A 25484-nucleotide genomic window follows, 5' to 3' on the forward strand; every position below is an offset into this window, starting at 1 on the left:
AAACGATCGAGAGTGGAAAAAGTTATTCCAAAAGATAAAAAAGAATATAATTAAAACTCAAATTAAAAAACCAGTGCCAATTAACTACATGAAAATCTGGATACAAAGGCAACAACAGTTTTTCAGACGAAATTAGGTTCTCCTTTTGCCTTTTGTAGAAGCTTCTGCGACTGCGATTACACATGGCAGATTATTTTTTCTTGATGATACAATGAGTGTTCCTCTGGTATAAAGTGAAATACTGATCAGCCACTGAAACAACGTAAAGATTCTGTTGAATAGTACTTAAATAAAAATAATTAGAAAGAGTCTGCAAGAAGTCTTTTTTTGAAACTTTATGAATATCAACTGAGGTCATTGGTACTGTACCTAAAGGGTAAGGTGAGAGAGGACTTTTGATAGGAACTGATAAGAAAGGCAAAACCAGGTGTTGCACAGACAGCTAAAGAACACATAGAAACAGTTTCTGCAATGGACTCTCACTAGTCAAGGAAATCCACAAAACGACTGGACTTAGACCCCAAAGTAAGTATGTCCAAAATGTATAGTATGTAGAAGAAAGAATACAAATATTTCAAGCCATTCAGTGAACTAACTTACAGAAGAATATTCTGTCTGAACTACATTCTCAGATTCTACTAATGTAAAAAGTATTACTGTCAGAAGCGTGTGAGTGAAGAGTAATGAAGAAAAGCAGGCACTGGACAGAGCACAATGATCATATTGCAGGGAAAAATGAATGCAATCACGTACAAGTTGCTGCTAAACGAAAATGTAAAGTAGGCAATACATGTAAGTATTTCACAATTTATTTACAATTATCTTTCAAATAATTTCAAATGAGGTCAGTCTGATGTACTACAGTCTGAAAAATTGTACATACAGTCTCACTATGTATGAATTTCGTGAGCCAAACGATGCATTCTGCTATGCTTGGATTGAGGTAAACGATCTAGAGTTATATTAAACCTTCTGCTTCCACCATTAAAACAGAAATAATAGCAGTCAGGGAAATAAAATTAACCAGCTAAAGTGAAATGTTTTCGATACGAAAAATTCAAAACAGGAGTGTTCGAGTACAGTTATAATCATTCATTAGATTATAAATTATTAGATTAGAACTCATTAGATCATAAATTATATATAAATACTGACTAACAAGGTCTTTATCGCGAAATTATGCCAATAAGTGACACGAAAAAGAAGTGCCTAACACACTTATGCAAAAGGGAGTCGCTCCTGAGGAATATCAGTCTTGATACAAGTCTCTTCCTACTTCATCAGCACACATCGATAGAGTTCCTGGAGGTAGTATAGAAGACATGACCCAGATTTATAAAGTACAGGGAAAAAATAAGTTCTTCAGCGTTTTAAATTTATTTAATGATCTAAAAAAGTTATTGGTTATACTGATTGCAGTTATTAGTGATGTGTTTTTTAATATATAACTTTGCTCAAGTAGATAAATAATTTCAGTGATGACTGCCGAAACCATATAAGAGCAACAATATTAGCTTTCTTCTGTTAATTACTAAAAATAATAATCCATTAACTAGCCAGTTATGCATTAAGATTTTCTAGACATCGTCATTAGTTAATTACTGCAGCGTAACAGTTCCTTAGAGGAAACAATTATTTGTGAATTAATAAAGAAATTAAAAATTCCTTTGTTCATTCATCTTCAGTTGTAACAAGGTGAACTTCTTAGCCGAGACAGTTTGTAAACAACCTTTGTCGTTGATTACGGGGTTTGGTAATCATGGTTACAATCTTCAGATCTCGATAAAAGGTTATTACGTGTCTCCTGTACCAGCTGCACAAGTACTGTTTCTAAACCATTGTCAGGTATGTGAGGGACGAGCTGCACGATGCAGCGGCAAGTCAAGTTCACAATATACAGAGTAATTCGCAGAAAGCTCGTGTCTCATACTACATACTTCACTACAGCCCTTCTGGTGAGTCTAGCGGTGCCCTGCCTGCGATGAAATGCACAGTTGCATGTGGTATGGGACACGAGCATTTGGCGAGTAACTCTGTTTATTGTGGTTTTAACCTAGACTAGCCGATGCATCGTTCATCTCGTGCCTCAAACACCTAACAATGTTTTAGAAGGAGTACTTGTGTAACATGTTGACTGGCTTATTCTCTTTGAAATTCTGAAGATAGGAGGGGTAAAATATAGTGAGGGAAAGGCTATTTACAAATTGTACAGAAAACAGACGACAATTATAAGAGTAGAGGGGAGGAGTGGTTGGGAAGGCACTGAGACAGGATTGTAGCCTATCCCCGATGTTATTCAACCTGTACATTTAACAAGCAGTAAAGGAAACCAAAGTTAAATTTGCAGTGGGAATCAAAGTCCAGGGAGAAGAAATAAAAACGTAGTAATTCTGTCAGAGACAGCAAAGAACTAGGAAGAGTAGTTTATTGAATGGACAGTGTCTTGAAAGGGGGCTATAAGATTAATATCAACAAAAGCAAAAAAGGATAACGGAATGTAGTCTAAGTGAATAAGCTGATGCTGAGAAATAAAGTAGTATATGAGTTTTTGCTATTTTGGCAGAAAAATAACTATTGATGGCCGAAGTAGATAGGATATGAAATGTAGACTGGCAATGGAAAAAAAGCGTTTCTGAAGAAGAGAAATTTGTTAACATGGAATATAGATTCAACTACGAGGAAGTCTTTTCTGAAAGTATGTGTATGGAGTGTAGCCATCTATGGAAGTGAGACATGTACGATAAACTGTTTAGAAGAAGAGAGAATAGAAGCTTTTGAAATGAGGTGCTAAAAAAGAATGCTGAAGATTAGATAGGTAGATCACTTTAACTAATGAGGAGGCACTGAACAGAACTACGGAGAAAAGAAGTTTGTGGCACAATCTGACTAGGAGAAGGGACAGGTTGACAGAACACATACTGAGACATGAAAGGATCATCAACTTAGTTCTGGGGGGACGTGTGGGGGATAAAAATTGTAGAGAGCGACCAAGAGACGAATAGAATAAGCAGATTGAGAAGGATGTAGGTCGCAGTAGTTGTTTGGAGATGAAAAGAATTTCACACGATAGCTTAGCTTGGAGAGGTGCATCAAACCAGTCGTAGGACCGAAAACCACAAAAACAACAACTTGTACAACTGGTATAGGAGACATATAATCACCTGCTATCTAGATTTCAAGATTGTAACCATGCTCATCGAAACATATAATCAACAATGAAGGTTATTTACAGGCGTTCTTGGCTAAGAAATTAATCATCTCTCAAGTAAATAAAAAGTCTTTTTTCTCTAAACTTGCTAAACAGTGATTAACGAGTTCTTTCAGGAAGCCCATGCGCACTTTATTTTATTTTTCCTGCGGCCTATTTTAAATGATGTCTTCAGACGGCAGTAAACATCGGAATACTCAGAATTAGTGCTCCCGGGGCATCAGTACGGGATTCTGCGACACTTCTCCTTCCTGCATCAGGACTTGATTGTTTTACTGACATGTGAGTATTTCATATTGGTTGTTATAGAGAGTAGATCATTAGGACAGGTACTTTTTTATCATAATGTCGATTGTACATTATGTGATTAAAAGTATCCGGACACCCTCCATCGGCAATGCTGGAATTCAATATGGCGTTGGCCCACTATTAGCCTTGATGCCAGCTTCCACTCTAGCAGGCATACGTTCAATCAGGTGCTGGAAGGTTTCTTGGGCAATGGCAGCCCATTCTTCACGGAGTGCCGCACTGAGGAGATGTGGGTCTGTGAGGCCTGGCACAAAGTCGGCGTTCCAAAACATCCCAAAGGTGTTGTATAGGATTCACGTCAGGTCTCCGTGCAGGCCAGTACATTACAGGAGTGTTATTGTCGTGTAACCACTCCGCCACAGGCCTTGCATTATGAACAGGTGTTCGATCCAGTTGAAAGATGCAGTGGCCATCCCCAAATTGATCTTCAACATTGGGAAGCAAGAAGGTGCTTAAAACATCAATGTAGGCCCGTACTGTGATAGTGCCACGCAAAACAACAAGGGGTGCAATCCGCCTCCATGAAAGACACGACCACACCATAACACCACCACCTCCGAACTTTACTGTTGGCACTACACACGCTGGCAGATGACGTTCACCGGGCGTTCGCAAGACCCACACCCTGGCATCGGATCGCCACATTGTGTACCGTGATTCGTCACTCCACACAGCGTTTTTCCCCTGTTCAATCGTCCAATGTTTACGCTCCTTTCACCAAGCGAGGCGTCGTTTGGCATTTACCGGCGTGATGTCTGGCTTATGAGCAGCCGCTCGACCATGAAATCCAAGTTTTCTCACCTCGCGCCTCAGTGTCACAGTACTTGCAGTGGATCCTGGTGCAGTTGGAAATTCGTGTGTGATTGTCTGGACAGATGTCTGCCTATTACACATAACGACCCTCTTCAACTGTTGGCGGTCTCTGTCAGTCAACAGACGAGGTCGGCCTGCATGCTTTTGCGCTGTACGTGTTCCTTCACGTTTCCACTTCACTGTTGTTGTTGTTGTTGTTGTTGTGGTCTTCAGTCCTGAGACTGGTTTGATGCAGCTCTCCATGCTACTCTATCCTGTGCAAGCTTCTTCATCTCCCAGTACCTACTGCAACCTACATCCTTCTGAATCTGCCTAGTGTTCCACTTCACTATCACATCGGAAACAGTGGACCTAGGGATGTTTAGGAGTGTGGAAATATCGCGTACAGACGTATGATACAAATGACACCCAATCACGTGACTACGTTAGAAGTCCGTGAGTTCAGCGGATCATTCCATTCTGCTCTCTCACGATGTCTAATGACTACTGATATGGAGTGGCTGGCAGTAGGTGGCAGCACAATGCACCTAATATGAAACACGTTTTTTTTTGGGGGGGGGGGGGTGTCAGGATACTTTTGATCACATAGTGTGCGTTTCCTGTCTCGTAGAAGTCCGACTGAAGATGTGATTTGAAATCACGAAACCACTCGTTTGCCTGTACAAGTTCATACGCAGCCGAAAGCAGTTTATTTTGGAAACATATAATTTTATGTATGTGACGACAGGTGCGGCGGCGTATTGTGGTTTTAGTGGGGGTAGTAATGGTAGTAACGGTAGTAGCAGTGGGAGAGACTGCAGCGGTCACCTTGCACAGGCCTACTCGTGTAGTGTCTTCAGGGCTGCATTGGATGCTGAATTCATTTTTATGGAGGAGAATGTGAGACCGCATCGTACTGCCCATATGGAGGAGATCTTGGAAGGAGAGGCTAATCGGCGAATGGCCTGTCCTGCCCGTTCCCTCGGCCTAATCACACGGAGCAGGTGAGGGACGCGCTATGGAGACCCACTGCAGGACCTCCACATCCACCAGCGAGCACTCAGCAGTTGCCAACCGCGCTGGTGGAAGAAGAATGCAACGCCCTACCACAAGAACTCATGAACAACCTCGTCACTCGCACAGGAGGACGTTGGATTGTCGTCCGTACAGATCACACATTCTGCTAAAAACCATGTCCCACAGTTTATAATGTCACGGCACCATTTTGAAACGTAGTGACTTCAGTGAAATTATTGCCTTTGAACAAAAGTGTCATTTTCGTTCGTCGCATTTCTTATTTCTTTCAGTTACCTTCTCTGCCGTCCTGCAGCAATTCTTTCTATCTACGAGGGGCGTTCAGAAAGTAAGCTCCGATCGGTCGCGAAATGGAAACGACTATGAAAATCCGATAAAGCTTTGCACAGATGTGTTGGGTAGTGTCTCTAGTATAACCCCAGTTAGCATCACGTCGCTCTTCTCATTTCTGAGCTCGCAGTGAGTGCGTAAAGATGTCTAGAAAATAGTGTCTGCCGCCAAGTACGAGGGCCTGGTGAGAAATTTCGCCTGAAGCTATGCAGCTAACATTACATAACTGTCGTGCTGTTTCTTCTTCAAGACAATTCTCAGCCGCATTCTGCAGGGGCAATGAAGATGCTCCTGCATCGTTTTCAAATGGAAATGTGAGATTACCCACAATACAGTCCGCAATTGTCTCCCCCTGAGTTTCATCTCTGGTCACATGAACCGCTGTCTTTGAAGACAACATTTTGACACAGACAACGAGCTGTAGGCCAGCGTGGAGAATTGTCGGAAAGCACTGGCGGCTGCCTTCTATGATGAGGCTGTTGAAAAGTTGGTACAACGCTATGACAAAAGTCTAAGTCAGAACGGCGACTACGTAGAGAAGTAGCTGAAAGGTGTAGCTAATTGTTACAAGTAAAACATTTCTGATGTTCACTGTGGTTTCAATTTGGCAATCAATCGGAGCTTACTTTCTGAACAGGCCTCGTATGTGTGGTCGAAATTCATCGGGCTACGTTATTCGGCAGTGACAGATCAAGCGAAAGTTATTTTCGTCGTTAAGATCTGCACACCAGTGTGTGTGTCATGCGCCGTAAGGTAGACGACGTCACCTGCACCTGGGTCGCAAAATATTTTTGGCAACTTACATCAAATGGTTCGAATGGCTCTGAGCACTACGGGACTTAACTTCTGAGGTCATCAGTCGCCTAGAACTTAGAACTAATTAAACCTAACTAACCTAAGGACATCACACACATCCATGCCCGAGGCAGGATTCGAACCTGCGACCGGAGCGGTCGCGCGGTTCCAGACGGAAGCGCCTAGTACCGCTCGGCCACGCCGACATTCGCGCTTTCTGAGTTGGGTTGCCGATCTTAAGGTGCCAGAAATGTTTTCGACGCCAGTTTTATTTTGGCCGTCGTGTACGAAGCAGAGGGCAGCGGAGTGTGTCTGACGTGGCTCGACGTACTATCCTCTGGTAATGGCGCCCTCAAGTCCGCCAGTCAGGTCTCTATGGTGGCATTTTTCAATGGAAGAGTTGAAACGTCCCCTTTCAACATTTTGCTTGACTGTGCTTAAACTGACACACAATATTTTTTAGCGCAACGCAATCTGACTTTAAATAATCCCTACAAAAGAATGGCCCTAACTAACAATAACCTATACCTTTCACAAATCACTTACCTCACAAAAGTCTTCGTTACTCGAACTACTGCAATACAGCGAGCGCCACTACTGCCAGCTAAATAAAAGATTCAAACTACGGAAGGTACTAACTACTGATAGGCATAGTTAGCAAATGAAAGATTTTAATAGAGAACAAACAATGTATTTACCTTAATAGTCATAATATATATAGCAGTTCATGACATCCAGTCTTACAAATTTCAAAACTCCGCCATCTCTCTCCCCACATCCACCTCTGCTGGCGGCTCACCTCCAAATACATTGTTTGTTCTGTATTAAAATCTTTCATTTGCTAACTATGCCTATCAGTAGTTAGTACCTTCCGTAGTTTGAATCTTTTATTTAGCTGGCAGTAGTGGCGCTCGCTGTATTGCAGTAGTTCGAGTAACGAAGATTTTTGTGAGGTAAGTGATTTGTGAAAGGTATAGGTTAATGTTAGTCAGGGCCATTCTTTTGTAGGGATTTTTGAAAGTCAGATTGCGTTGCACTAAAAAAATATTGTGGGTCAGTTTAAGCACAGTCAAGTATAATTGTTGAAAGGGGACGTTTCAGAGTGAGTACCTCTTCCGTGCGGTAAACGGTAAGGTAGCTGCGAATTTTATGAGCTGTTTGGTACTGAGGAGAAATTTGCATGTCGCTGAGGGACTGTTTTACCACTGTAATTAATGACCAACAGCATCCCAAATTTGTATCAGGGTTCTTTCTTGCTCTTATCCGTCATTCAGTCAAAAACAAATGTTTATGAAACGTGAAATACAATTTTCCAAGACGGCCGGAGTGGCCGAGCGGTTCTACGCGCTACAGTCTGGAACCGCGCGCCCGCTACGGTCGCAGGTTCGAATCCTGCCTCGGGCGTGGATGTGTGTGATGTCCTTAGGTTAGTTAGGTTTAAGTAGTGACCTCAGAAGTTAAGTCCCATAGTGCTCAGAGCCATTTGAACCATTTTTGAACAATTTTACAAGAAAACAAGGAAGAGCTTGCGTTGGATCTGACGCTGATTGACGCTACTGGTAAGCCAGTGTAAATAGAATCACACGACGTGAGAAAATAGTGGTTATATAGGAACTGCATGGGAGTTCACATTGGTAATGGCTTAAGCATGGGTAGCTAGAAGTAATCGAAAGAATTACACTGGTTTAACTTGGAAACCACCTCACATAGAGTGCTGACAAATCTTATTTATCAGCCAAACTGGAGGATAAGGCACTTTGCTATGCTAGCGTTATGGAGAGTGAGCAGAAGAATCAATAATATGAAGAGCCTTGGAGGCCTCCTGGAAGACACCTCCAGTGGTTCCAGAGAGGGGGTGCTACCTTCCAGCGAGCTGCTGTTGGTGACGTCCGCTTTGACGAAGACGACCTTCCCCTTTCCGAACTGCTTCTCCAGCTCTTCCAGGGCCTTCTTCCCCGCCGCCTCGTCAGCGTCCGACGCCACGATCTGCAAAAGAAAGCTCATTACCAGCGCGAAGGAGAACTCATCGGAACTCTTAATTTGGATTTCCTGCTGCACGCAAGCAGTCGGCTCAGTCATTAGGTTATGTGAGCACGACCCCAGACCTGACTTTCAGTGTTACTGATCTGAATCTACTTTTACATGTACACACGAGGGTTAAACTTTAGTAGGGCCAACTATTTGTTAACAACTGACACGAAATACATGCAGTTGTAGTGTACAACATGTTGCGAAGGACGTAGAAGTCGTGGTATACCCTTAGCACCGCCAGTTGTCTTGGAAGTTCGAGCGGAGCAGTCTGTTACCTGACGAATCCCTCTAACAGTTCTGAAGCGAATGCCATGAAGCTTTTCCTTCAGTTTAGGAATCAGGTTGAAGTCACAAGGGCTTAAGTCCGGGGAGTTTGGCTGATGGTGCAGTACTTCGCAGCCTCATCGACTGAACAAATCTGGCAGACCTAGGTCGTAGGCGGCCGAGCATCGTCCTGCACAAGGCTGGCCGGCTTCTCTCTCTAAGCTCTTCATTTTTGGAACACCGCCTGCTGCCAGTTAACAGAAAGAAGCGGCGACACTTTCTGCAAGCGCCGCACTTCATTTTATATTCCAATGCTCGCACTCATATAGCAGAAGTTGTGACCGAATTTTTCGATCGATGGCGGTGGGAAGTGCTGCACACCCGCCACACTCGCCACACATAAGCCGTTGTGAGTTCAACTTGATTCCTAAATTGAAGAACGAACTTCATGAAATTCGCTTCAGAACTGTTTCAGAGATTCGTCAGGCAACAGACCGCTCCATTCGAGCATCAACATAGCTGGCGCTGCTAAGGGTCTCCTACGACTCCCACATCGCTGGCAATGGGGTATACCCAGTGCTGGTGACTATGGTGAAAGACAGTAAGACCTTCAAACACGTACCCATTTTTTGTAATTTGTAAATAAATATTTGCTGCTATTAATGTTCCAACACACGCACTTGCTCTGAAGACTTCTGTGAAGTGAATGGCACAGGGTATTTGCCAAAGTATCAGTTATTAGGGCTCCTTTTCTTTCCATTGAGGTGTGGAGCGCTGAAAGAATGAGCGCTCGGACGCCTCGGAGCTACAATTAGTCCCATCTTGTCCTCGCGTTCACCACGCCAGCGATACGTTGGGCGTTGTAGTATATGTGTAGATTCATCACTTAAAGCTGGCTCTTGAAACTTTGCGAGTAGGCTCCCATGGGACAGTTTGCGCCCATCTTCAGGTGCCCGTCAGTTTAGTTTCTTCAGCATCCCTGTGTCGATCTCTCACGAGTAAAGCAAACCTATGGCCATTCATGCTACACTACTGGGCATTAAAATTTCTACACCACGAAGATGACGTGCTACAGACGCGAAATTTAACCAACAGGAAGAAGATGCTTTGATATGCAAATGATTGGTTTTTTAGAGCATTCACACAAAGTTGGCGCCGGTGGCGACACCTACAACGTGCTGACATGAGGAAAGTTTCCAACAATTTCTCATACACAAACAGCAGGTGACCGGCGTTGCCTGGTGAAACGTTGTTTTGATGCCTCCTGTAAGGAGAAGAAATGTGTACCGTTTCAGACTTTGATAAAGGTCGGATTGTAGCCTATCGCGATTGCGATTTATCGTTTCGCGACATCGCTGCTCGCGTTGATCGAGATCCAATGGCTGTTAGCAGAATATGGAATCGGTGGGTTCAGGAGGTTAATACGGAACGCCGTGCTGGATCCCAACGGCCTCCTATCACTAGCAGTCGAGATGACAGGCATCTTATTCGCATGGCTGTAACGGATCGTGCAGCTACGTCTCTATCCCTGAGTCAACAGATGGGGACGTTTGCAAGACAACAACCATCTGCACGAACAGTTCGACGACGCTTGCAGCAGCATCGACCAACGCGAGCAGCAATGTCGCGATACGATAAACAGCAATCGCGATAGGCTACAATCCGACCTTTATCAAATTCGGAAACTTGATGTTACGCATTTCTCCTCCTTACACGAGGCATCACAACAACGTTTCACCCGGCAACGCCGGTCAACCGCTGTTTGTGTATGAGAAATCGGTTGGAAACTTTCCTCATGTGAGCACGTTGTAGGTGTCGCCACCGGCGCCAACCTTGTGTGAATGCTCTGAAAAGGTAATCGTTTGCATATCACAGCATTTTCTTTCGTCGTTAAATTTCGCGTCTGTAGCACGTCATCTTGGTGCTGTAGCAATTTTAATGGCCAGTAGTGTACATTCAGTCATCCATTCTATAACTATGTTGCTGTGCTGACATAAGCTATCACTAGCACACCAGGCGCAAAGAAGTTGCGAGAAGATTAACAGAAGGTGCAAGGAACATGTCTGTCAGGAGAGAGGCCAAGGACAGACTCGCAAGAAACAAGCCGCCAACGCCCTCTCACCTGCCAACATTTAGATCACTGGACAGCCCAGTTAGTCATCCAGTGAGTCACCAAGTCAAGTCACCAGGAGTCCAGTCGCAGACAGTCAATCAGAGTCCCGACACAAAAGTTCCCAACCGACAAGTGCTACATTCACTTCTCTTCCTTTGCTGGATTTACGTAAAACGTCTTTTATATGCGTTTCATGTGGGAGGGGAGACTGACAGAAATATAGTCACGTCCGTACCCGATCTTGCGAAGTAGAAAAATTACAGCATTGTTCTAATTTTGAGGAATTGTCTATCTCTGGATATATTTCTACATCTGTGCTCTGCAAAACACCGAAGAGCATGACAGAGGGCACTTAGCTTGGTACTACTGGACCAGGTAGAGGAGTGGTTAGCACACTGGATTCGCATTCGGGAGGATGTCGGTTTAGACCTCCGTCCGTACATCCAGATTTACGCTGTCCGCGATACCCCTAAATTACTTGAGACAAATGACGAGATGATTCCCTCGATAGGGCACGGCCAATTTCCTTTCCCATCCTTCCCTAATCCGCGCTCATGCTCTGTCTGTAACGACCTCGATATCGACGGGACGTTAAACACTAAGCTCCTTCTCCTCCTATTCCTTAGCAAGGTATTTCATGTTGAAGTTTCTTCTCGTTCCCTTTACGATATGGAGCGTGGGAAGAATGGATGCTTAGATACCTCTGTCCTCGCGATCAAGATACGTACAGGACCGATAATATACCTAGACTCTTCACTTAATACTGTGTCTTGAAAGCTGCAGGTAGGCTTTTACGGCATCTGTTCCACTCGCGGATCGCACGAGGGAAAAAAGAATGCCTGAACGTCTCAGTACGAGCTCTAATTTGCCTTATCTTTTTACAGCACAACAAAAGGAAAGAAATCCAGAAACTGTTAATTTTGTAAATATGTGACACACAAAAAAGTCATTTTTTTATTTAACTGTCTGTCTGTCTGTTAAGAACCTTCTTCTCAGGAACGGACTGACGTATGAAGTTGAAATTTATGTGACATACTAAGGTCTGTGTCCCTTGAGAGTATAATAAATGTAAGCTTCTAACTCAACGCAATCAATAGATACTGTTACTTCTATACTCGAGAAATTATTCATCAAAACCAGTAGGGTTCTTCCCGATGGCCTTGAGTCATGCTATTTGTGCTATTTGGGAAAAAGACAAGTCTCGCAGTACAAGCAGAAGAGTAAAATCCGAAAATTATTGATTTATAATTATGTCATACGAAGGAATGATTTTTTTTTTTTTTTTCATTTGTTATCTGACTGACTGTCTCTCTCAATCTGTTAAGACTCCTTTTCCTCAGCAATGGTAGACGTATATTTCGTCTTTGCCGATACCGATAACAGGCAAGAATCGTCGACATTGTCGATTCCTGTCTGTACACATAATTATGTTTGAACGAAACCCTTGGTGTGCGCGTCCTTCTCGGACTTCCCTTATTTTTTTTTCTTTATGAGCGCGGTTATCTTATTTGACAAGATTAGCTGCTCCAAGCTCTCTCTTACTTCTAAGCAAGCATTCTGACAGATTTTCTTTGCCCCTGGAAAGATTAGTGACAAAGAAGAGATTTAAAAGGACAATGACGTAGAGCAGGTTCGTACGACAAGGCAGTGCTGTTAGACGCCATATGTGCCGAGGCTCAAGTGAGGTATGAGGGGAAGCAGAGACTCACCTTGGCTCCTGCATTCAGCAGCGCCCTGCTGAAGGCTCTGCCCAGACCGCCGGCCGCCCCCGTGATCAGCGCCACCTTGCCAGAGGGGTCCATCCTGCAACACGGGACACCGTCTCAGCAATACGCGTGTCAGCTACAGGCTCAAAAGCTACACCAATTGAATTGCTAAGCGTTCTCACTTTGTCTTCTTTGTGATGCGAGTGCATAACTGGTTTTGTTTATTAAGACCACACTGAGTAGCTCAACAGCAACGGCACACTCCAGCTGCCTGCTTTCTATCTCCTATACTGGAATTTTCCATTCGATATCTATGACATGATGAATGGAAGTAAAGTGAATCGCAACACAGTTGTAATTGGTTATATCTTTATTGCCACAGCTGGTTTCCCTGCATTAAAACAGCATCCTCAGGTGAACTGCATAAGAAAGAAAAGATCCCATGAAATACATATGGCCGGCCGCGGTGGCCGAGCGGTTTTAGGCGCTTCAGCCTGAGGTTCGAATCCTGCCTCGGGCATGGATATGTGTGATGCCCTTAGGTTGGGTAGGTTTAAGTTAGTTCTAAGTTCTAGGGGACTGATGACCTCAGATGTTAAGTCCCATAGTGCTCAATGCCATTTGAAATACGTATGATCGAAATGCTACAAGAATCTTTTACAAAATCTCTAAAAATATTTAAAATCATATTTGAAATGTACTTACAACAGTGACATATTTGCGCACCAAGACGCTCCCAACGTTCGTAATTAAAATTCAAACCACTGAAGAGGAGAAGTCGTCAAAATAAATAAAGCGCGACATCGTCTGAATAATGTGATGGCACTCTAGGAGAAAAAACTATTTATAAATACAATGAGTGAAACCGAAAGACATAAATAAGGAAACATCAAAATTGGGGCCCTACAGCGAGTTAAATGACTAACCCCGCCCCTCCACCTACGCTTTCTGACACCCTCTCCCCTTCACTCAACCGAACACCATTCTTAAAAAAAGTCAAGACCGTAGGGCTGATTGAGCAACAAGTCGATCATCGTACCATACGGAATGGATGAAATGAAGGAAACACAAATTAAAACCGCAACATATTGACATAGTTTTTGACATGTTAAACTTTATTAAAAAGATTATCATAGTATTTTGACCATATGTATTAAATGGGATTTTTCCCTTCCTATGTAATTCAACTGAAGATGTTGTTTTAATTCAGGGAAACCGGTTGTGACAATAAAAAAAAAGAACGTCGGCTCTATCCCCCTCTCTCTCTCACTCATACACACACACACACACACACACACACACACACACACACACACACACACGGTATGAACATCATAAATAGAAGTTAGTATCGAACATACACTTCGTTAGGTTGGCAACAAATAGGTAAACATACCAAAGAAGATGAAACACGTAATGGAGTCGCAAATAGTTGTATCGAGTGACAAAAGAACAATAGCCCACCACAAAAAAGAGTGAGAAACATGGTGAACAGTGTGTGGAAGGCGAGAAACGTGATAATATGGCAGTGATAAAAGTGGTAGTGCGACCTCCATACCAGACGTGAGGAAACGCAGATCAGCAAATCGTAAGTAATTACTTTTTTTACAAAAAACCGCAAAGTGAACTATTTGATAATCTATAACTAACAAAACTGTATCGTTATAGATACCACTGATGATCCCTTAGAACAGGAGAAGGCGAAACGCGTATGGGATAAATAAAGTAGCTAGCAGCAGGAAAAGGCAGTTTTATTTACAAAACAAGTATTTATATGCTTGTTGCGGAGGATGGTCACACAATCAAACTTGTTAAAGTATTCGCTAGTTGCAGCTGTCTTGCGGTTCGTTTTACTTCCATTCATTAAACAATTTAACGGCTGTGGTTGCCCGCATTATGAAGTTCTAAGGAACTATGTCATGGCTTCACGATGTATGTAAAATGAGTTGCAGAAAGCTGGTTCAAATGGCTCTAAGCACTATGAGACTTAACATCTGAGGTCATCAGTCCCCTAGACTTCGAACTGCCTAAACCTAAGTAACCTAAGGACATCACACACGTCCATGCTCGAGGCACGATTCGAACCTGCGACCGTAGCAGCATCGCGGTTTCGGACTGAAGCGTCTAGAATCGCTCAGCCACAGCGGCCGGCGTAGAAAGCTGGGCAACTTTATGACTCAATTGTTACTTTGAGACGATAGCACACTTTGCTTTTTATTCTGTAAGTATGCTGTTTAGGTTTTTATCTTGGTAACGAAACGTAGCGCTCTGTACTAAAATCACTGACTGTGCTGTGTGCAGTCTGTGGCTGGTTGGACTCATTGGTCGAATATTCACTAATGTAGTGTTGGGCAGTTGGATGTGAACAGCGCGTAGCGTTGTGCAGTTGGAGGTCAGCGGTCAGCAGTGGTGGATGTGGGGAGAGAGATGGCAGAATTTTAAGAGTGGATGACCTGGACGTGTGTCCGTCAGAAAACGAAATTTGTAAGACTGGATGTCATGAACTGATATATATATGATGACTTTTGAACACTATTAAGGTAAAGACATTGTTTGTTCTCTATCAAAATCTTTCATTTGCTAACTATGCCTATCAGTAGTTAGTGCCTTCAGTAGTTCAATCTTTTATTTAGCTGGCAGTATTGGTGCTCGCTGTATTGCAGTAGTTCGAGTAACAAAGATTTTTGTGACGTAAGTGATTCATGAAAGGTATAGGTTATTGTTAGTCAGGGCCATTCTTTTGTGGGGATTATTGAAAGTCAGATTGCTTTGCGCTAAAAATATTGTGTGTCAGTTTAGTGTTGATCAGAATAAGTAAAGAGTTTGTAGTGTTCTACCGCACAAAATTCATTTCCATCTGTTCGTGAAACCACCTATTAAATTATGAAATACTTTCTGTACGATGGGCGCAGCTGCTTCGCGTGTCTGTAACGTCTCTACGGCTACACTTCTTCGTAGCTCCATAGACGTCCATTTTCGTCGTCTACAGACTGTTGCGCTTCGCAGTTGAAAACTGTCAAAAGAGCTGCCAGGTGTCTGGGATTTCCTTAAGCCGATTCATTTGTAGGAGACGCTTAGTAGTACTGAATAAACGTATTTCAACTTCACGCGTCACGCAGTTTATTTTCGCGCATCTCACTGCTTATGATCTCATACCTGCTAAACTCAAATAGTTAGGTTGTTCCTACCCCACAGCGGTTGTTGACTTATGCGTACCAGGCTTGGCTGAAATCGGTCCAGTGGTTTAGGAGGAGATATTAAGCGTACACAAGTACATACATACATTTTTATAGCTTGGGTGGACACTCTGGTCAATATGTAACGTATTGGTCAGCTGCAGTGTATTCTCGCAGAGTGTTGCCATTAGTGCCATGGAAGCTAAAAGCACGTTCATTGCACCTGAGCTGGCCACAAAGTCATTTTGTTTGCAGGGGGGAAAACGTGTTTGTAGATTTCTTGGAAATTTTTTGCTTCGGTCGATAAATTTTATGACATGATTAACTCAGATAGGGTGATACAAGTGAGTTAATCTTGCAGGCCTTCTGTATGACAGTTAAATTTTACACACATTATCTTCACCTACAGGAAAGCGAAAGCAGCTGTTTCCGTAGATTACAGGGCTAACATTGTGAAAGCAAGCAGCAGAAACAAATGTGACAGTTGAAATTGTAGAAAACCAGTCTGATTAATAAAATTAGGGATATTTGTGAATGGTTCAGCAAAAAAGACAACGTTTTGTTACCCATTATAAATTCGTTCCTAAATACAATTGACAAATGCTCAGAATGTTCTACTGAATGTGTTACGCTTTTTCTCAAATACCGCTCAATGTGTAAGTAACAGTCTGAACTGCACTGAGGCAATAAACTTGGTATAGCGATAAGCACATACATAAAGGGCTGTACTATCGGGTAAACAAGTCCTGAAAGGGTGCTGCACTAGCGGAGTCGTCATTTGCACTCAACTGATTCGTGTGAAAGGGTTGCCGACGTGATTATGCCCTTACTCAGCACGGATTCAGAAAATACCGTTCTTGCGAAACTCAACTAGCTCTTTATACTCATGAAGTAATGAGTGCTATCGACAGGGGAGGTCAAATTAATTCCATATTTTTAGATTTTCAGAAGGCTTTCGACACCGTTCCTCAAAAGCGTCTTCTAACCAAACGGATGCCTATGGAGTACCGCCTCAGTTGTGCGACTGCATTCAGGATTTCCTGTCACAAAGGTCACAGTTCTTAGTGATACACGGAAAGTCATCGAGTAAAACAGAAATAATATCCGGCGTTCCCCAAGTAAGTGTTATAGACCCTCTCTTGTTCCTGATCTATATTAATGACGTAGCACACAATCTCAGTAGCCGTCTTAGATTGTTTGCAGATGATACTTTCATTTACCGTCTTCTAAAGTCATCAGATGACCAAAACGAATTGCAAAATGATTTAGATGAGATATTTGTATGGCGTGAAAAGTGGCAGTTGACACTGAATAAGGAAAAGTGTGAAGTTATTCACATGAGTACTAAAGGAAATCCGCTAAATTTCGATTACGCGATACGTCACACAAATCTGAAGGCTGTAAATTCAACTAAATACTTAGGGATTACAATTACAAATAACTTAAATTGGAACGATCACATATGTAATGTTGTGGTAGAGCGAACCAAAGACTGCGATTCATTGGTAGAACACTTAGAAGGTGCAACAGGTCCACTAAAGAGACTGTTTACACCACGCTTGTCCGCCCTGTTATGGAGTCCTGCTCTGCGGTGGGGAACCGCATCAGGTGGGAGTGACGGATGACATCGAAAAAGTACAAAGAAGGGCAGCTCGTTTTGTATTATCGAGAAATAAGGGATATAGTGCCACAGACGTGATACGTGAATTGGAGTGGCAATCATTAAAACAAAGGCGTTTTTCGTTGCGACGTGATCTTCTCATGAAATTTCGATCTCCAGTTTTCTCCTCCGATTGAGAAAACATTCTGTTGGCATCCACCTACATAAGGAGAAATTATCATCACGATAAACTAAGAGAAATCAGGGTTCGCACAGAACAATTTAAGTGCTCCTTTTTCCCGCACGCCGTTCGAGAGTGGAACGGCAGAGAGACAGTTTGAAGGTGGTTCATTGAACCCTGTGCCAGGCACTTTATTATAAATAGCACAGTAATCACGTAGATGCAGATGTATGTATGTATTGAACTGGGGACCTAGAAACGACGGAGAGGCTTCGTCCCCACCGTAGCCCTCAGTGGTAGACAGCCCCACAACAGGCTACAGCAGTCCACCCACCCAACCGCCGCCCCACACCGAACCCAGGGTTATTGTGCGGTTCGGCCCGCAGTGGACCCCCCCCCCCCCCCTGGGAACATCTCATTCCAGACGAGTGAGTGTAACCTCTATGTTTGCGTGTTAGGGTAATTATGATGTACGCGTACGTGGAGAGAGTGTTTGCGCAGCAATCGCCGACATAGTGTAACTGAGGCGGAATAAGGGGAACCAGTCCGCATTCGCGGAGGCAGATGGAAAACGGCCTTAAAAACCATCCACAGGCTGGCCGGCACACCGTGTCACGACACTCATCCGCTGCGCGGATTCGTGCCGGGGACCGGCACGCCTTCCGCTCGGGAAGCAGTTAGTTAGACCGTACGGCTAGCCGGGCAGGCCAGATGTAGATGTAGATGTGTGTTGTAGTTAAGTGTCGCGGTACATCTTTGTATAGGCTTACGTTATCGGAAGTACTAAAAGTGTCACAAAGTTAGCCGCTTTTATGCTACTAACTTCATTCACTAAATAATGTGCAAAAAGACAACGCACCATTACGGAACGCATTTTAGTTGTTGTGATTTACCTAGTTCAGACTGTATAATGGACCATAAAAAGTTTCCGTTCAGAGGCCGTACAGTTCAAAATCTGCAAGCCAGTCAGGCAAAATCGTCATCAGAACTGGGCAATCGTCCCAGCGACGAACCAGGTTGAGAAGACCCACCTGGTAAAAACAGTGTTCTGCTGTGTCAAGCGCATACAGCACATCCTCGTCCGACAAGAATCGCCAACAGTTCAAGACCTTTTTTTAAGGGACCGAAGGCGTCCATCAGCTCGAATTAAAGGAATACATCGAAGAAATTCAGAGGCGAGCTGCTAGAATTGTGACAGGTGGATTCGATCAACAGGCGAGTATTAACGGAACTGCTCCGTGGCGTGAAACGTGAATCCCTAGAAAGAAGACGAGCTACTTTTCGCGCAACACTGTCCAGAAACTTTAGACTACGGGCATTTGCAGCTGATTGCAAAAAGTTTCTGTTACCGCCAACCTACATTTCGCGTAAGGACCCGAAGAGGTGATATGACAAATTAGGGGTCGCATTGAGGCATAAGGGAGTACACAGTCGTTTCTCCCTCGCGCTGTTTGCGAGTGGAACAAGAAAGGAAACGACTGGTAGCGAGGCAAAGTACCCTCCACCGTGCGCCAAACTGTGGCTTAAGGAATATGAATGTAGATGTATCAAGAAGAAAAAGATTCTGACGCACCCTGACAAATATCCATTGGGCTCCCATGCACAAGTGACTTGAGATATCTCATAGGAAATAATCAAGGGGATTCAGGTCAGGTGACCTCACCGGCCATGGAACAGGACCTGCCCTTCCAATCCAGTGGCCAGGAAACACAGCATTCAGATGGTTGTGGACATTCACACTGAAGTGGTTCGATGCAGCGTCATGTTGTATCCGCATCCTCTCACGAACAGTCAAGGGTACGTTCTCCAACAGCTCGGGTAGAGATCTTTGCACGAACCTCACAAGTACAGTGACCATTCAGACGGCCAAGATATCGCCCAATGATACTGTCACCTACAATGCCGGCATTGACAGCAAAACGTACCTGATGGTGTGACTCTACCAAAGCGTGAGGATTTTCCTCATCCCATAGAGTGCTATTCCTGCTGTTCGAAATACCATCTCGATAAAATGAGGCCTCATCAGGAAACAGCACGACCTATACGTAATCTGGTCGATCAATCCATTGTTGGAGCAACCACTGACACCATGCGACCCTTGGTGCAAAGTCAGTTACAAGCATTACATGAACTCGTTGTGGTCGCATGAGTTGCGTTGTTGTTCGTGGAGTACTCGCCACACGGTAGCGTGTGCCGCACCCATTTCACGTGCAATACGACGAGTACTTGTAGTGGGATCCTCTGCAACACGTTACAGCACCCCCTCTTTAAAAGCGGGTGTGCGATCGATCTTCATGTTGCCAGGTCGCTCGTTTCTTCTTTCCAGTGAACCAATCTCCCGCATTCGTCGATCGAGAGAAATAAACACTCGTCGTGACGGATGATGCATGCTAGGAAGTCGTTCCCTGTACATCCTTTCAGCAGCGAGAGCGTTGCAACGTACTTCCCCGTAACACAAGACCTCGAAGAAGCTCGTGTATTCCCTTCTGGGACTGTAAATGTTCATACGGAAGAGAAACAAGAGGATATTGTCAGAGAGAGTTTTGGCCGTTAACGAAGAAGTTTGCGCTTGTTTTATATACTGGCAGAAGGCCTTCGACAGAGTCAATTGGAATATATTGATGAACATCCTTAAGGAAATAGGAATCAACTGGAGAGATCGGTACGACTGAACTATGGAGAAACTAACAGTGTGGAAATAGGAAGGGGAGTGAGACAAGGATGTTGTCTGTCGCCAAGTCTCTTCAAACTGTATGGAGAAATGCTGTCGAGAGAAGCGCTGAAAGGATGCGGAAACTTCAAAGTAGGAGGACGTCTCATCAACACCATCAAGTATGCAGACGACCAGGTAGTGCTCGCCAAAAATCAGAGACAGCTGCAACACATGATGAACAATTTGGTGGAAACGGGAAGAAAATGCGGCATGGAAATCAACATCGAAAAATCAAAAGTGATGTGCATATCAAAACGTGAGAAACACTTGAACGTAACTGTTGACAAACGGTAACTGGAAAATGCGAATCAGTTGAAGTACCTGGGAAGTTTTGTCACAAAGGATGCCCACTGCACCAACGAAATCCGAGCAAGAATCGCCATTGCCAAAGCTGCTTTCAACAAGAAGAGGACCCTGCTGACCAGCAAGTCGAATTTGGCATTGAGGAAAAAACTGATAAAGTGCTACATTTGGAGCTTTGTACCGTATGGAGCAGAGACATGGACCATGAGAAAGAAGGAGAAAAAATACATAGAGAGTTTTGAAATGTGGTGCTGGAGGAGACTGGAAAAGATCAAGTGGACAGATCGCATAAAAATGACGATGTACTGCGAAGAGTAGGACAGAAGTACGGGGTGATTCAAAAAGAATACCACAACTTCAAAAATGTGTATTTAATGAAAGAAACATAATATAACCTTCTGTTATACATCATTACAAAGAGTATTTAAAAAGGTTTTTTTCACTCAAAAACAAGTTCAGAGATGTTCAATACGGCCCCCTCCAGACACTCGAGCAATATCAACCCGATACTCCAACTCGTTCCACACTCTCTGTAGCATATCAGGCGTAACAGTTTGGATAGCTGCTGTTATTTCTCGTTTCAAATCATCAATGGTGGCTGGGAGAGGTGGCCGAAACACCATATCCTTAACATACCCCAAAAGAAAAAATCGCAGGGGGTAAGATCAGGGCTTCTTGGAGGCCAGTGATGAAGTGCTCTGTCACGGGCTGCCTGGCGGCCGATCCATCGCCTCGGGTAGTTGACGTTCAGGTAGTTACGGACAGATAAGTGCCAATGTGGTGGCGCTCCATCCTGCTGAAATATGAATTGTTGTGCTTCTTGTTCGAGCTGAGGTAACAGCCAATTCTCTAACATCTCCAGATACTGTAGTCCAGTTACAGTAGCACCTTCGAAGAAAAAGGGACCAAAAACTTTATTGGCTGAAATGGCACAGAAAACATTCACCTTAGGCGAGTCACGCTCATACTGAGTTGTTTCCCGCGGATTCTCAGTGCCCCATATACAGACATTGTGACGGTTGACTTTCCCGTTAGTGTGGAAAGTTGCTTCATCACTAAACACAATCTTTGAAACGAAAGATTCATCTGTTTCCATTTGAGCAAGGATAAAATCACAGAAATCGATTCTTTTAATCTTATCAGCTGCAGACAGTGCTTGAACGAATTTCAGACGATAAGGTTTCATAACTAACCTTTTTCGTAGGACTCTCCATACAGTTGATTGTGGAATTTGCACCTCTCTGCTAGCTCTGCGAGTCGATTTTCCTGGGCTGCGAACAAATGCTTGCTGGATGCGTGCTACATTTTCATCACTCGTTCTCGGCCGTCCAGAACTTTTCCCTTTGAAAAAACACCCATTCTCCGTAAACTGTTTATACCAACGTTTAATACACCACCTATCAGGAGGTTTAACACCATACTTCGTTCGAAATGCACGCTGAACAACTGTCGTCGATTCACTTCTGCCGTACTCAGTAACACAAAAAGCTTTCTGTTGAGCGGTCGCCATCTTAGCAACAACTGACGCTGACGCCTAGTCAACAGCGCCTCAAGCGAATAAATGTACAAGTAAATGAAACTTTATAGCTCCCTTAATTTGCCGACAGATAGTGCTTAGCTCTGCCTTTTGTCGTTGCAGAGTTTTAAATTCCTAAAGTTGTGGTATTCTTTTTGAATCACCCTGTATTATGCGTACAATTCTTCAGAGAAAGGCCAAATGGATTGGACATGTACTTAGACACGAGTGAATCATACATGATGTCATCGAAGGGAAACTCAGAGGAACCGCAGGACGAGGAAGAAGAAGAATTCAACATCTGGACGACATGAAAGATGCAAGTAAATACAACAGACTGAAGGAAGAAGCTGAAGACAGGGAACAGTGGAATCAGAAATTCTCCGTACTGAGACATGGACCTGCCACTAGGCAGAATACTACATAATAATAATAATAACAGAAGTGACCAGAGAACATAATTTAGAATTTTTAAATGAAAGAAAATATTGTTCTCGTGGTAGCCTGTTCGATAAATGCATTGTTCCGGCCCAACGAAGACTGTGCACTATTCCCCTGCCTTCGTCGAACATCTGTCTGGTCTTACGTTAAACCAGTAAACGTGTCTGCATTGTTCCGGTCCAACGAAGACTGTGCACTATTCCCCTGCCTTCCTCGAACATCTGTCTGGTCTTACGTTAAACCAGTAAACGTGTCGAAGCCCCCCGTCCAGACAGTCTATGACTGTAATTGCGCGAAGGATAACACGGAGGAGGCCGAAGTTATAAACTTTTTTCTCCAGATCGGATTAATTGAGGAAGGTCGTACTGGAATCTCAAAGTAGGAAATATGGAAATAAGTGACCATGGGAAAAAAAGGAACGGAAGTAGTTCAATGTAGGAAAGGCCGCTGGACCTGGCGTGCAGTACACTTCCGCACTGCCGCATAATGAACGAAATACGAGAGTCCGGAATATCGGTCAAGGGTGTGGTTGGACTGAAGGACTTCTAGCAAACAGAAAGCAACATGTCATTCTGAATGTAGAGAAATCTTCAGCCGTAAAAGTAACTTCGGGCGTACCCTAGCTGAGTGCTAGAGGATGACAAATTTTCAGAACACGTAAAAAAGACCTAGCGCATTTTGTTACAGTTTCATTTCGTAAACTCCAAAGAATCACGGTGATTCTCAGCGGCAGACGCAGCGAGAGGGGCATTCTGCATCACCCTCTGTTTTGCTCTTCAAGTTTCAAGAGCGTATGTTCCTAGAAGAGAAACCAATATACTGCTTCCCCCCTGTGGCGAAGGGATCATGAGCGTGAATGGTAAAATCAGAGAGATTGGAGCTCACACTGAGGTTTACCAGCAATCGTCTTCCCTCGAACCATTCACGACTGGAACAGGAAAGGAGAGAAGTGTTACTCGAACATAAAGTACCCGCCGCCATACACTTAAGATGACTTGCGGAGTATAAACGTAGATCGATGGAGAGAGTCATTTTTCTATAATGAATCACATGCACTGAACTGAAAAGAATGGATCCATGGAATCTAAGCATTGGACGAGCAATGGCATGAAACGTTTTAAGCGTAAATCGTCGAGATATGCGGAACATACGTGTGCTGCTTAGTTTTGGTCAGTGAGCACAAGAAAAGACGAATGTCACCCGAGGCTTGTGTCTACATCACGATATGACGAACGGAAAACAAAGACGACGTTTTTCGAATGACCCTAGTCACTGTGGACGCAGTCGAGTGCCTTCTAAGGACCGAACGCTTCACGTCCAAACACGTGCGGCCTACTTTGGTAAGGTGCTCGACGGACGTGGACGGTCTTGTGGGAACAGTGTTTGAGGAACACACTCTGCCACGAGTGCAGCTCGCAGGCAGCGTGACATCGGGCTACAGGAATGGGTTTCTGTCCCCGAGAGGTACTTACTCGTCAGGCGTCGACGGCACTGCAAGTGTTGTTGATACGTAATCAGACATAATTTGTGCTCACCTGCTTCACGTGCCCAAAGCGAAAGTTGCTCCATGACCGGTGTCTAAATCTACTATATCTAACGCCAGTACAGCGTACAGCGATGGTTAGATAACTTCTCACCCAAATACAAGAAACCAACCCGAACCGACCGCTGTGCTTAATATTCATCTACAGAAAAGTGTCAGCGAATGCAGTGTGATGGCAATTGTAGAAACAAAATTCTCGTGGTACAACTGATATTGTTATAAATCCAGTAAATACAAAACAGATTTCAAGCGTCAATCTCGTCATCACGTTCAATCGCATGCGCCTGGCAGCGATAGACAAGCCGCACATCTCGAGGGTCACCGGCTTTATTGTACATACACCTAAACAAATACTGGTTGATCATAATTAAAGTTCGGCTACTTACAGAGGTTCAGTGTGGATTATAATTATCATATGGGAGCGAAACTTGGTAGATATTCCATTTCATTAATGCGGAGCAGATTTACTCTGGAAAGAATGGCGCAAATGTGCCGCTATGAATGCAACGAAGAAATACAGAAATGTCTCCATGTGTAATGGATTAGGAACGGGACGAGGGCAGAATAGATCAAACAAGCGAAAAAGACACTACTGGCCGTTAAAATTGCTACACCACGAAGATGACGTGATACAGACGAGAAATTTAACCGACACGAAGAAGATACTGTGATACGCAAATGATTAGCTTTTCAGAGCATTCACACAAGGCTGGCGCCGGTGGCGACACCTACAACTTGCTGACATGAGGAAAGTTTCCAACCGATTTCTCATACACAAACAACAGTTGACCTGCGTTGCTTGGTGAAACGTTGTTGTGATGCCTCGTGTAAGGAGGAGAAATGCGTACCATCACGCTTCCTACTTTAATAAAGGTCGGCTTGTAGCCTATCGCGATTGCGGTTTATCGTATCGCGACATTGCTGCTTGACTGTTAGCAGAATAAGGAATAGGTGGTTCAGGAAGGTAATACGGAACGCCATGCTGGATCCCAACGGCCTCATATGACTAGCAGTCGAGATGACATTCATCTTATCCGCATGGCTGTAACGGATCGTGCAGCCACGTCTCGATCCCTGAATCAACAGATGGGGACGTTTGCAAGACAACAACGATCTGCACGAACAGTTCGACGGCGTTTGCAGCAGCATGGACTATCAACTCGGAGACCATGGCTGCAGTTACCCCTGACGCTGCATCACAGACAGGAGCGCCTGCGATGGTGTACTCAACGACGAACCTGGGTGCACGAATGGCAAAACGTCATTTTTTCGGATGAACCCGGGTTCTGTTTACAGCATCATGATGGTCGCATCCGAGTTTGGTGACATGGCGGTGAACGCACATTGGAAGCGTGTATTCGTCATCGCCATACTGGAGTATCACCTGGCGTAATGGTATGGGGTGCTGTTCGATACACGTCTCGGTCA

The 25484-nt window shown here is 44.0% G+C and overlaps 1 protein-coding gene across 1 annotated transcript in view; it reads right to left on the minus strand.

The window, feature by feature from the left end:
- Positions 1-25484, minus strand: part of LOC124605761 (15-hydroxyprostaglandin dehydrogenase [NAD(+)]-like) — an 83964-nt gene that overhangs the window by 33848 nt on the left and 24632 nt on the right. The window contains exons 2-3 of the mRNA XM_047137646.1: positions 12587-12680; positions 8332-8455 (exon numbers count right to left, since the gene is read on the minus strand). Coding sequence (XP_046993602.1) covers positions 8332-8455; positions 12587-12679 — 217 coding nt within the window. The 5' untranslated portion in view covers position 12680. The remainder of the gene's footprint in view (positions 1-8331; positions 8456-12586; positions 12681-25484) is intronic.

This window comes from Schistocerca americana, chromosome 3 (genome assembly GCF_021461395.2).
Source record: "Schistocerca americana isolate TAMUIC-IGC-003095 chromosome 3, iqSchAmer2.1, whole genome shotgun sequence".
In the NCBI taxonomy this organism is placed as follows: domain Eukaryota; kingdom Metazoa; phylum Arthropoda; class Insecta; order Orthoptera; family Acrididae; genus Schistocerca; species Schistocerca americana.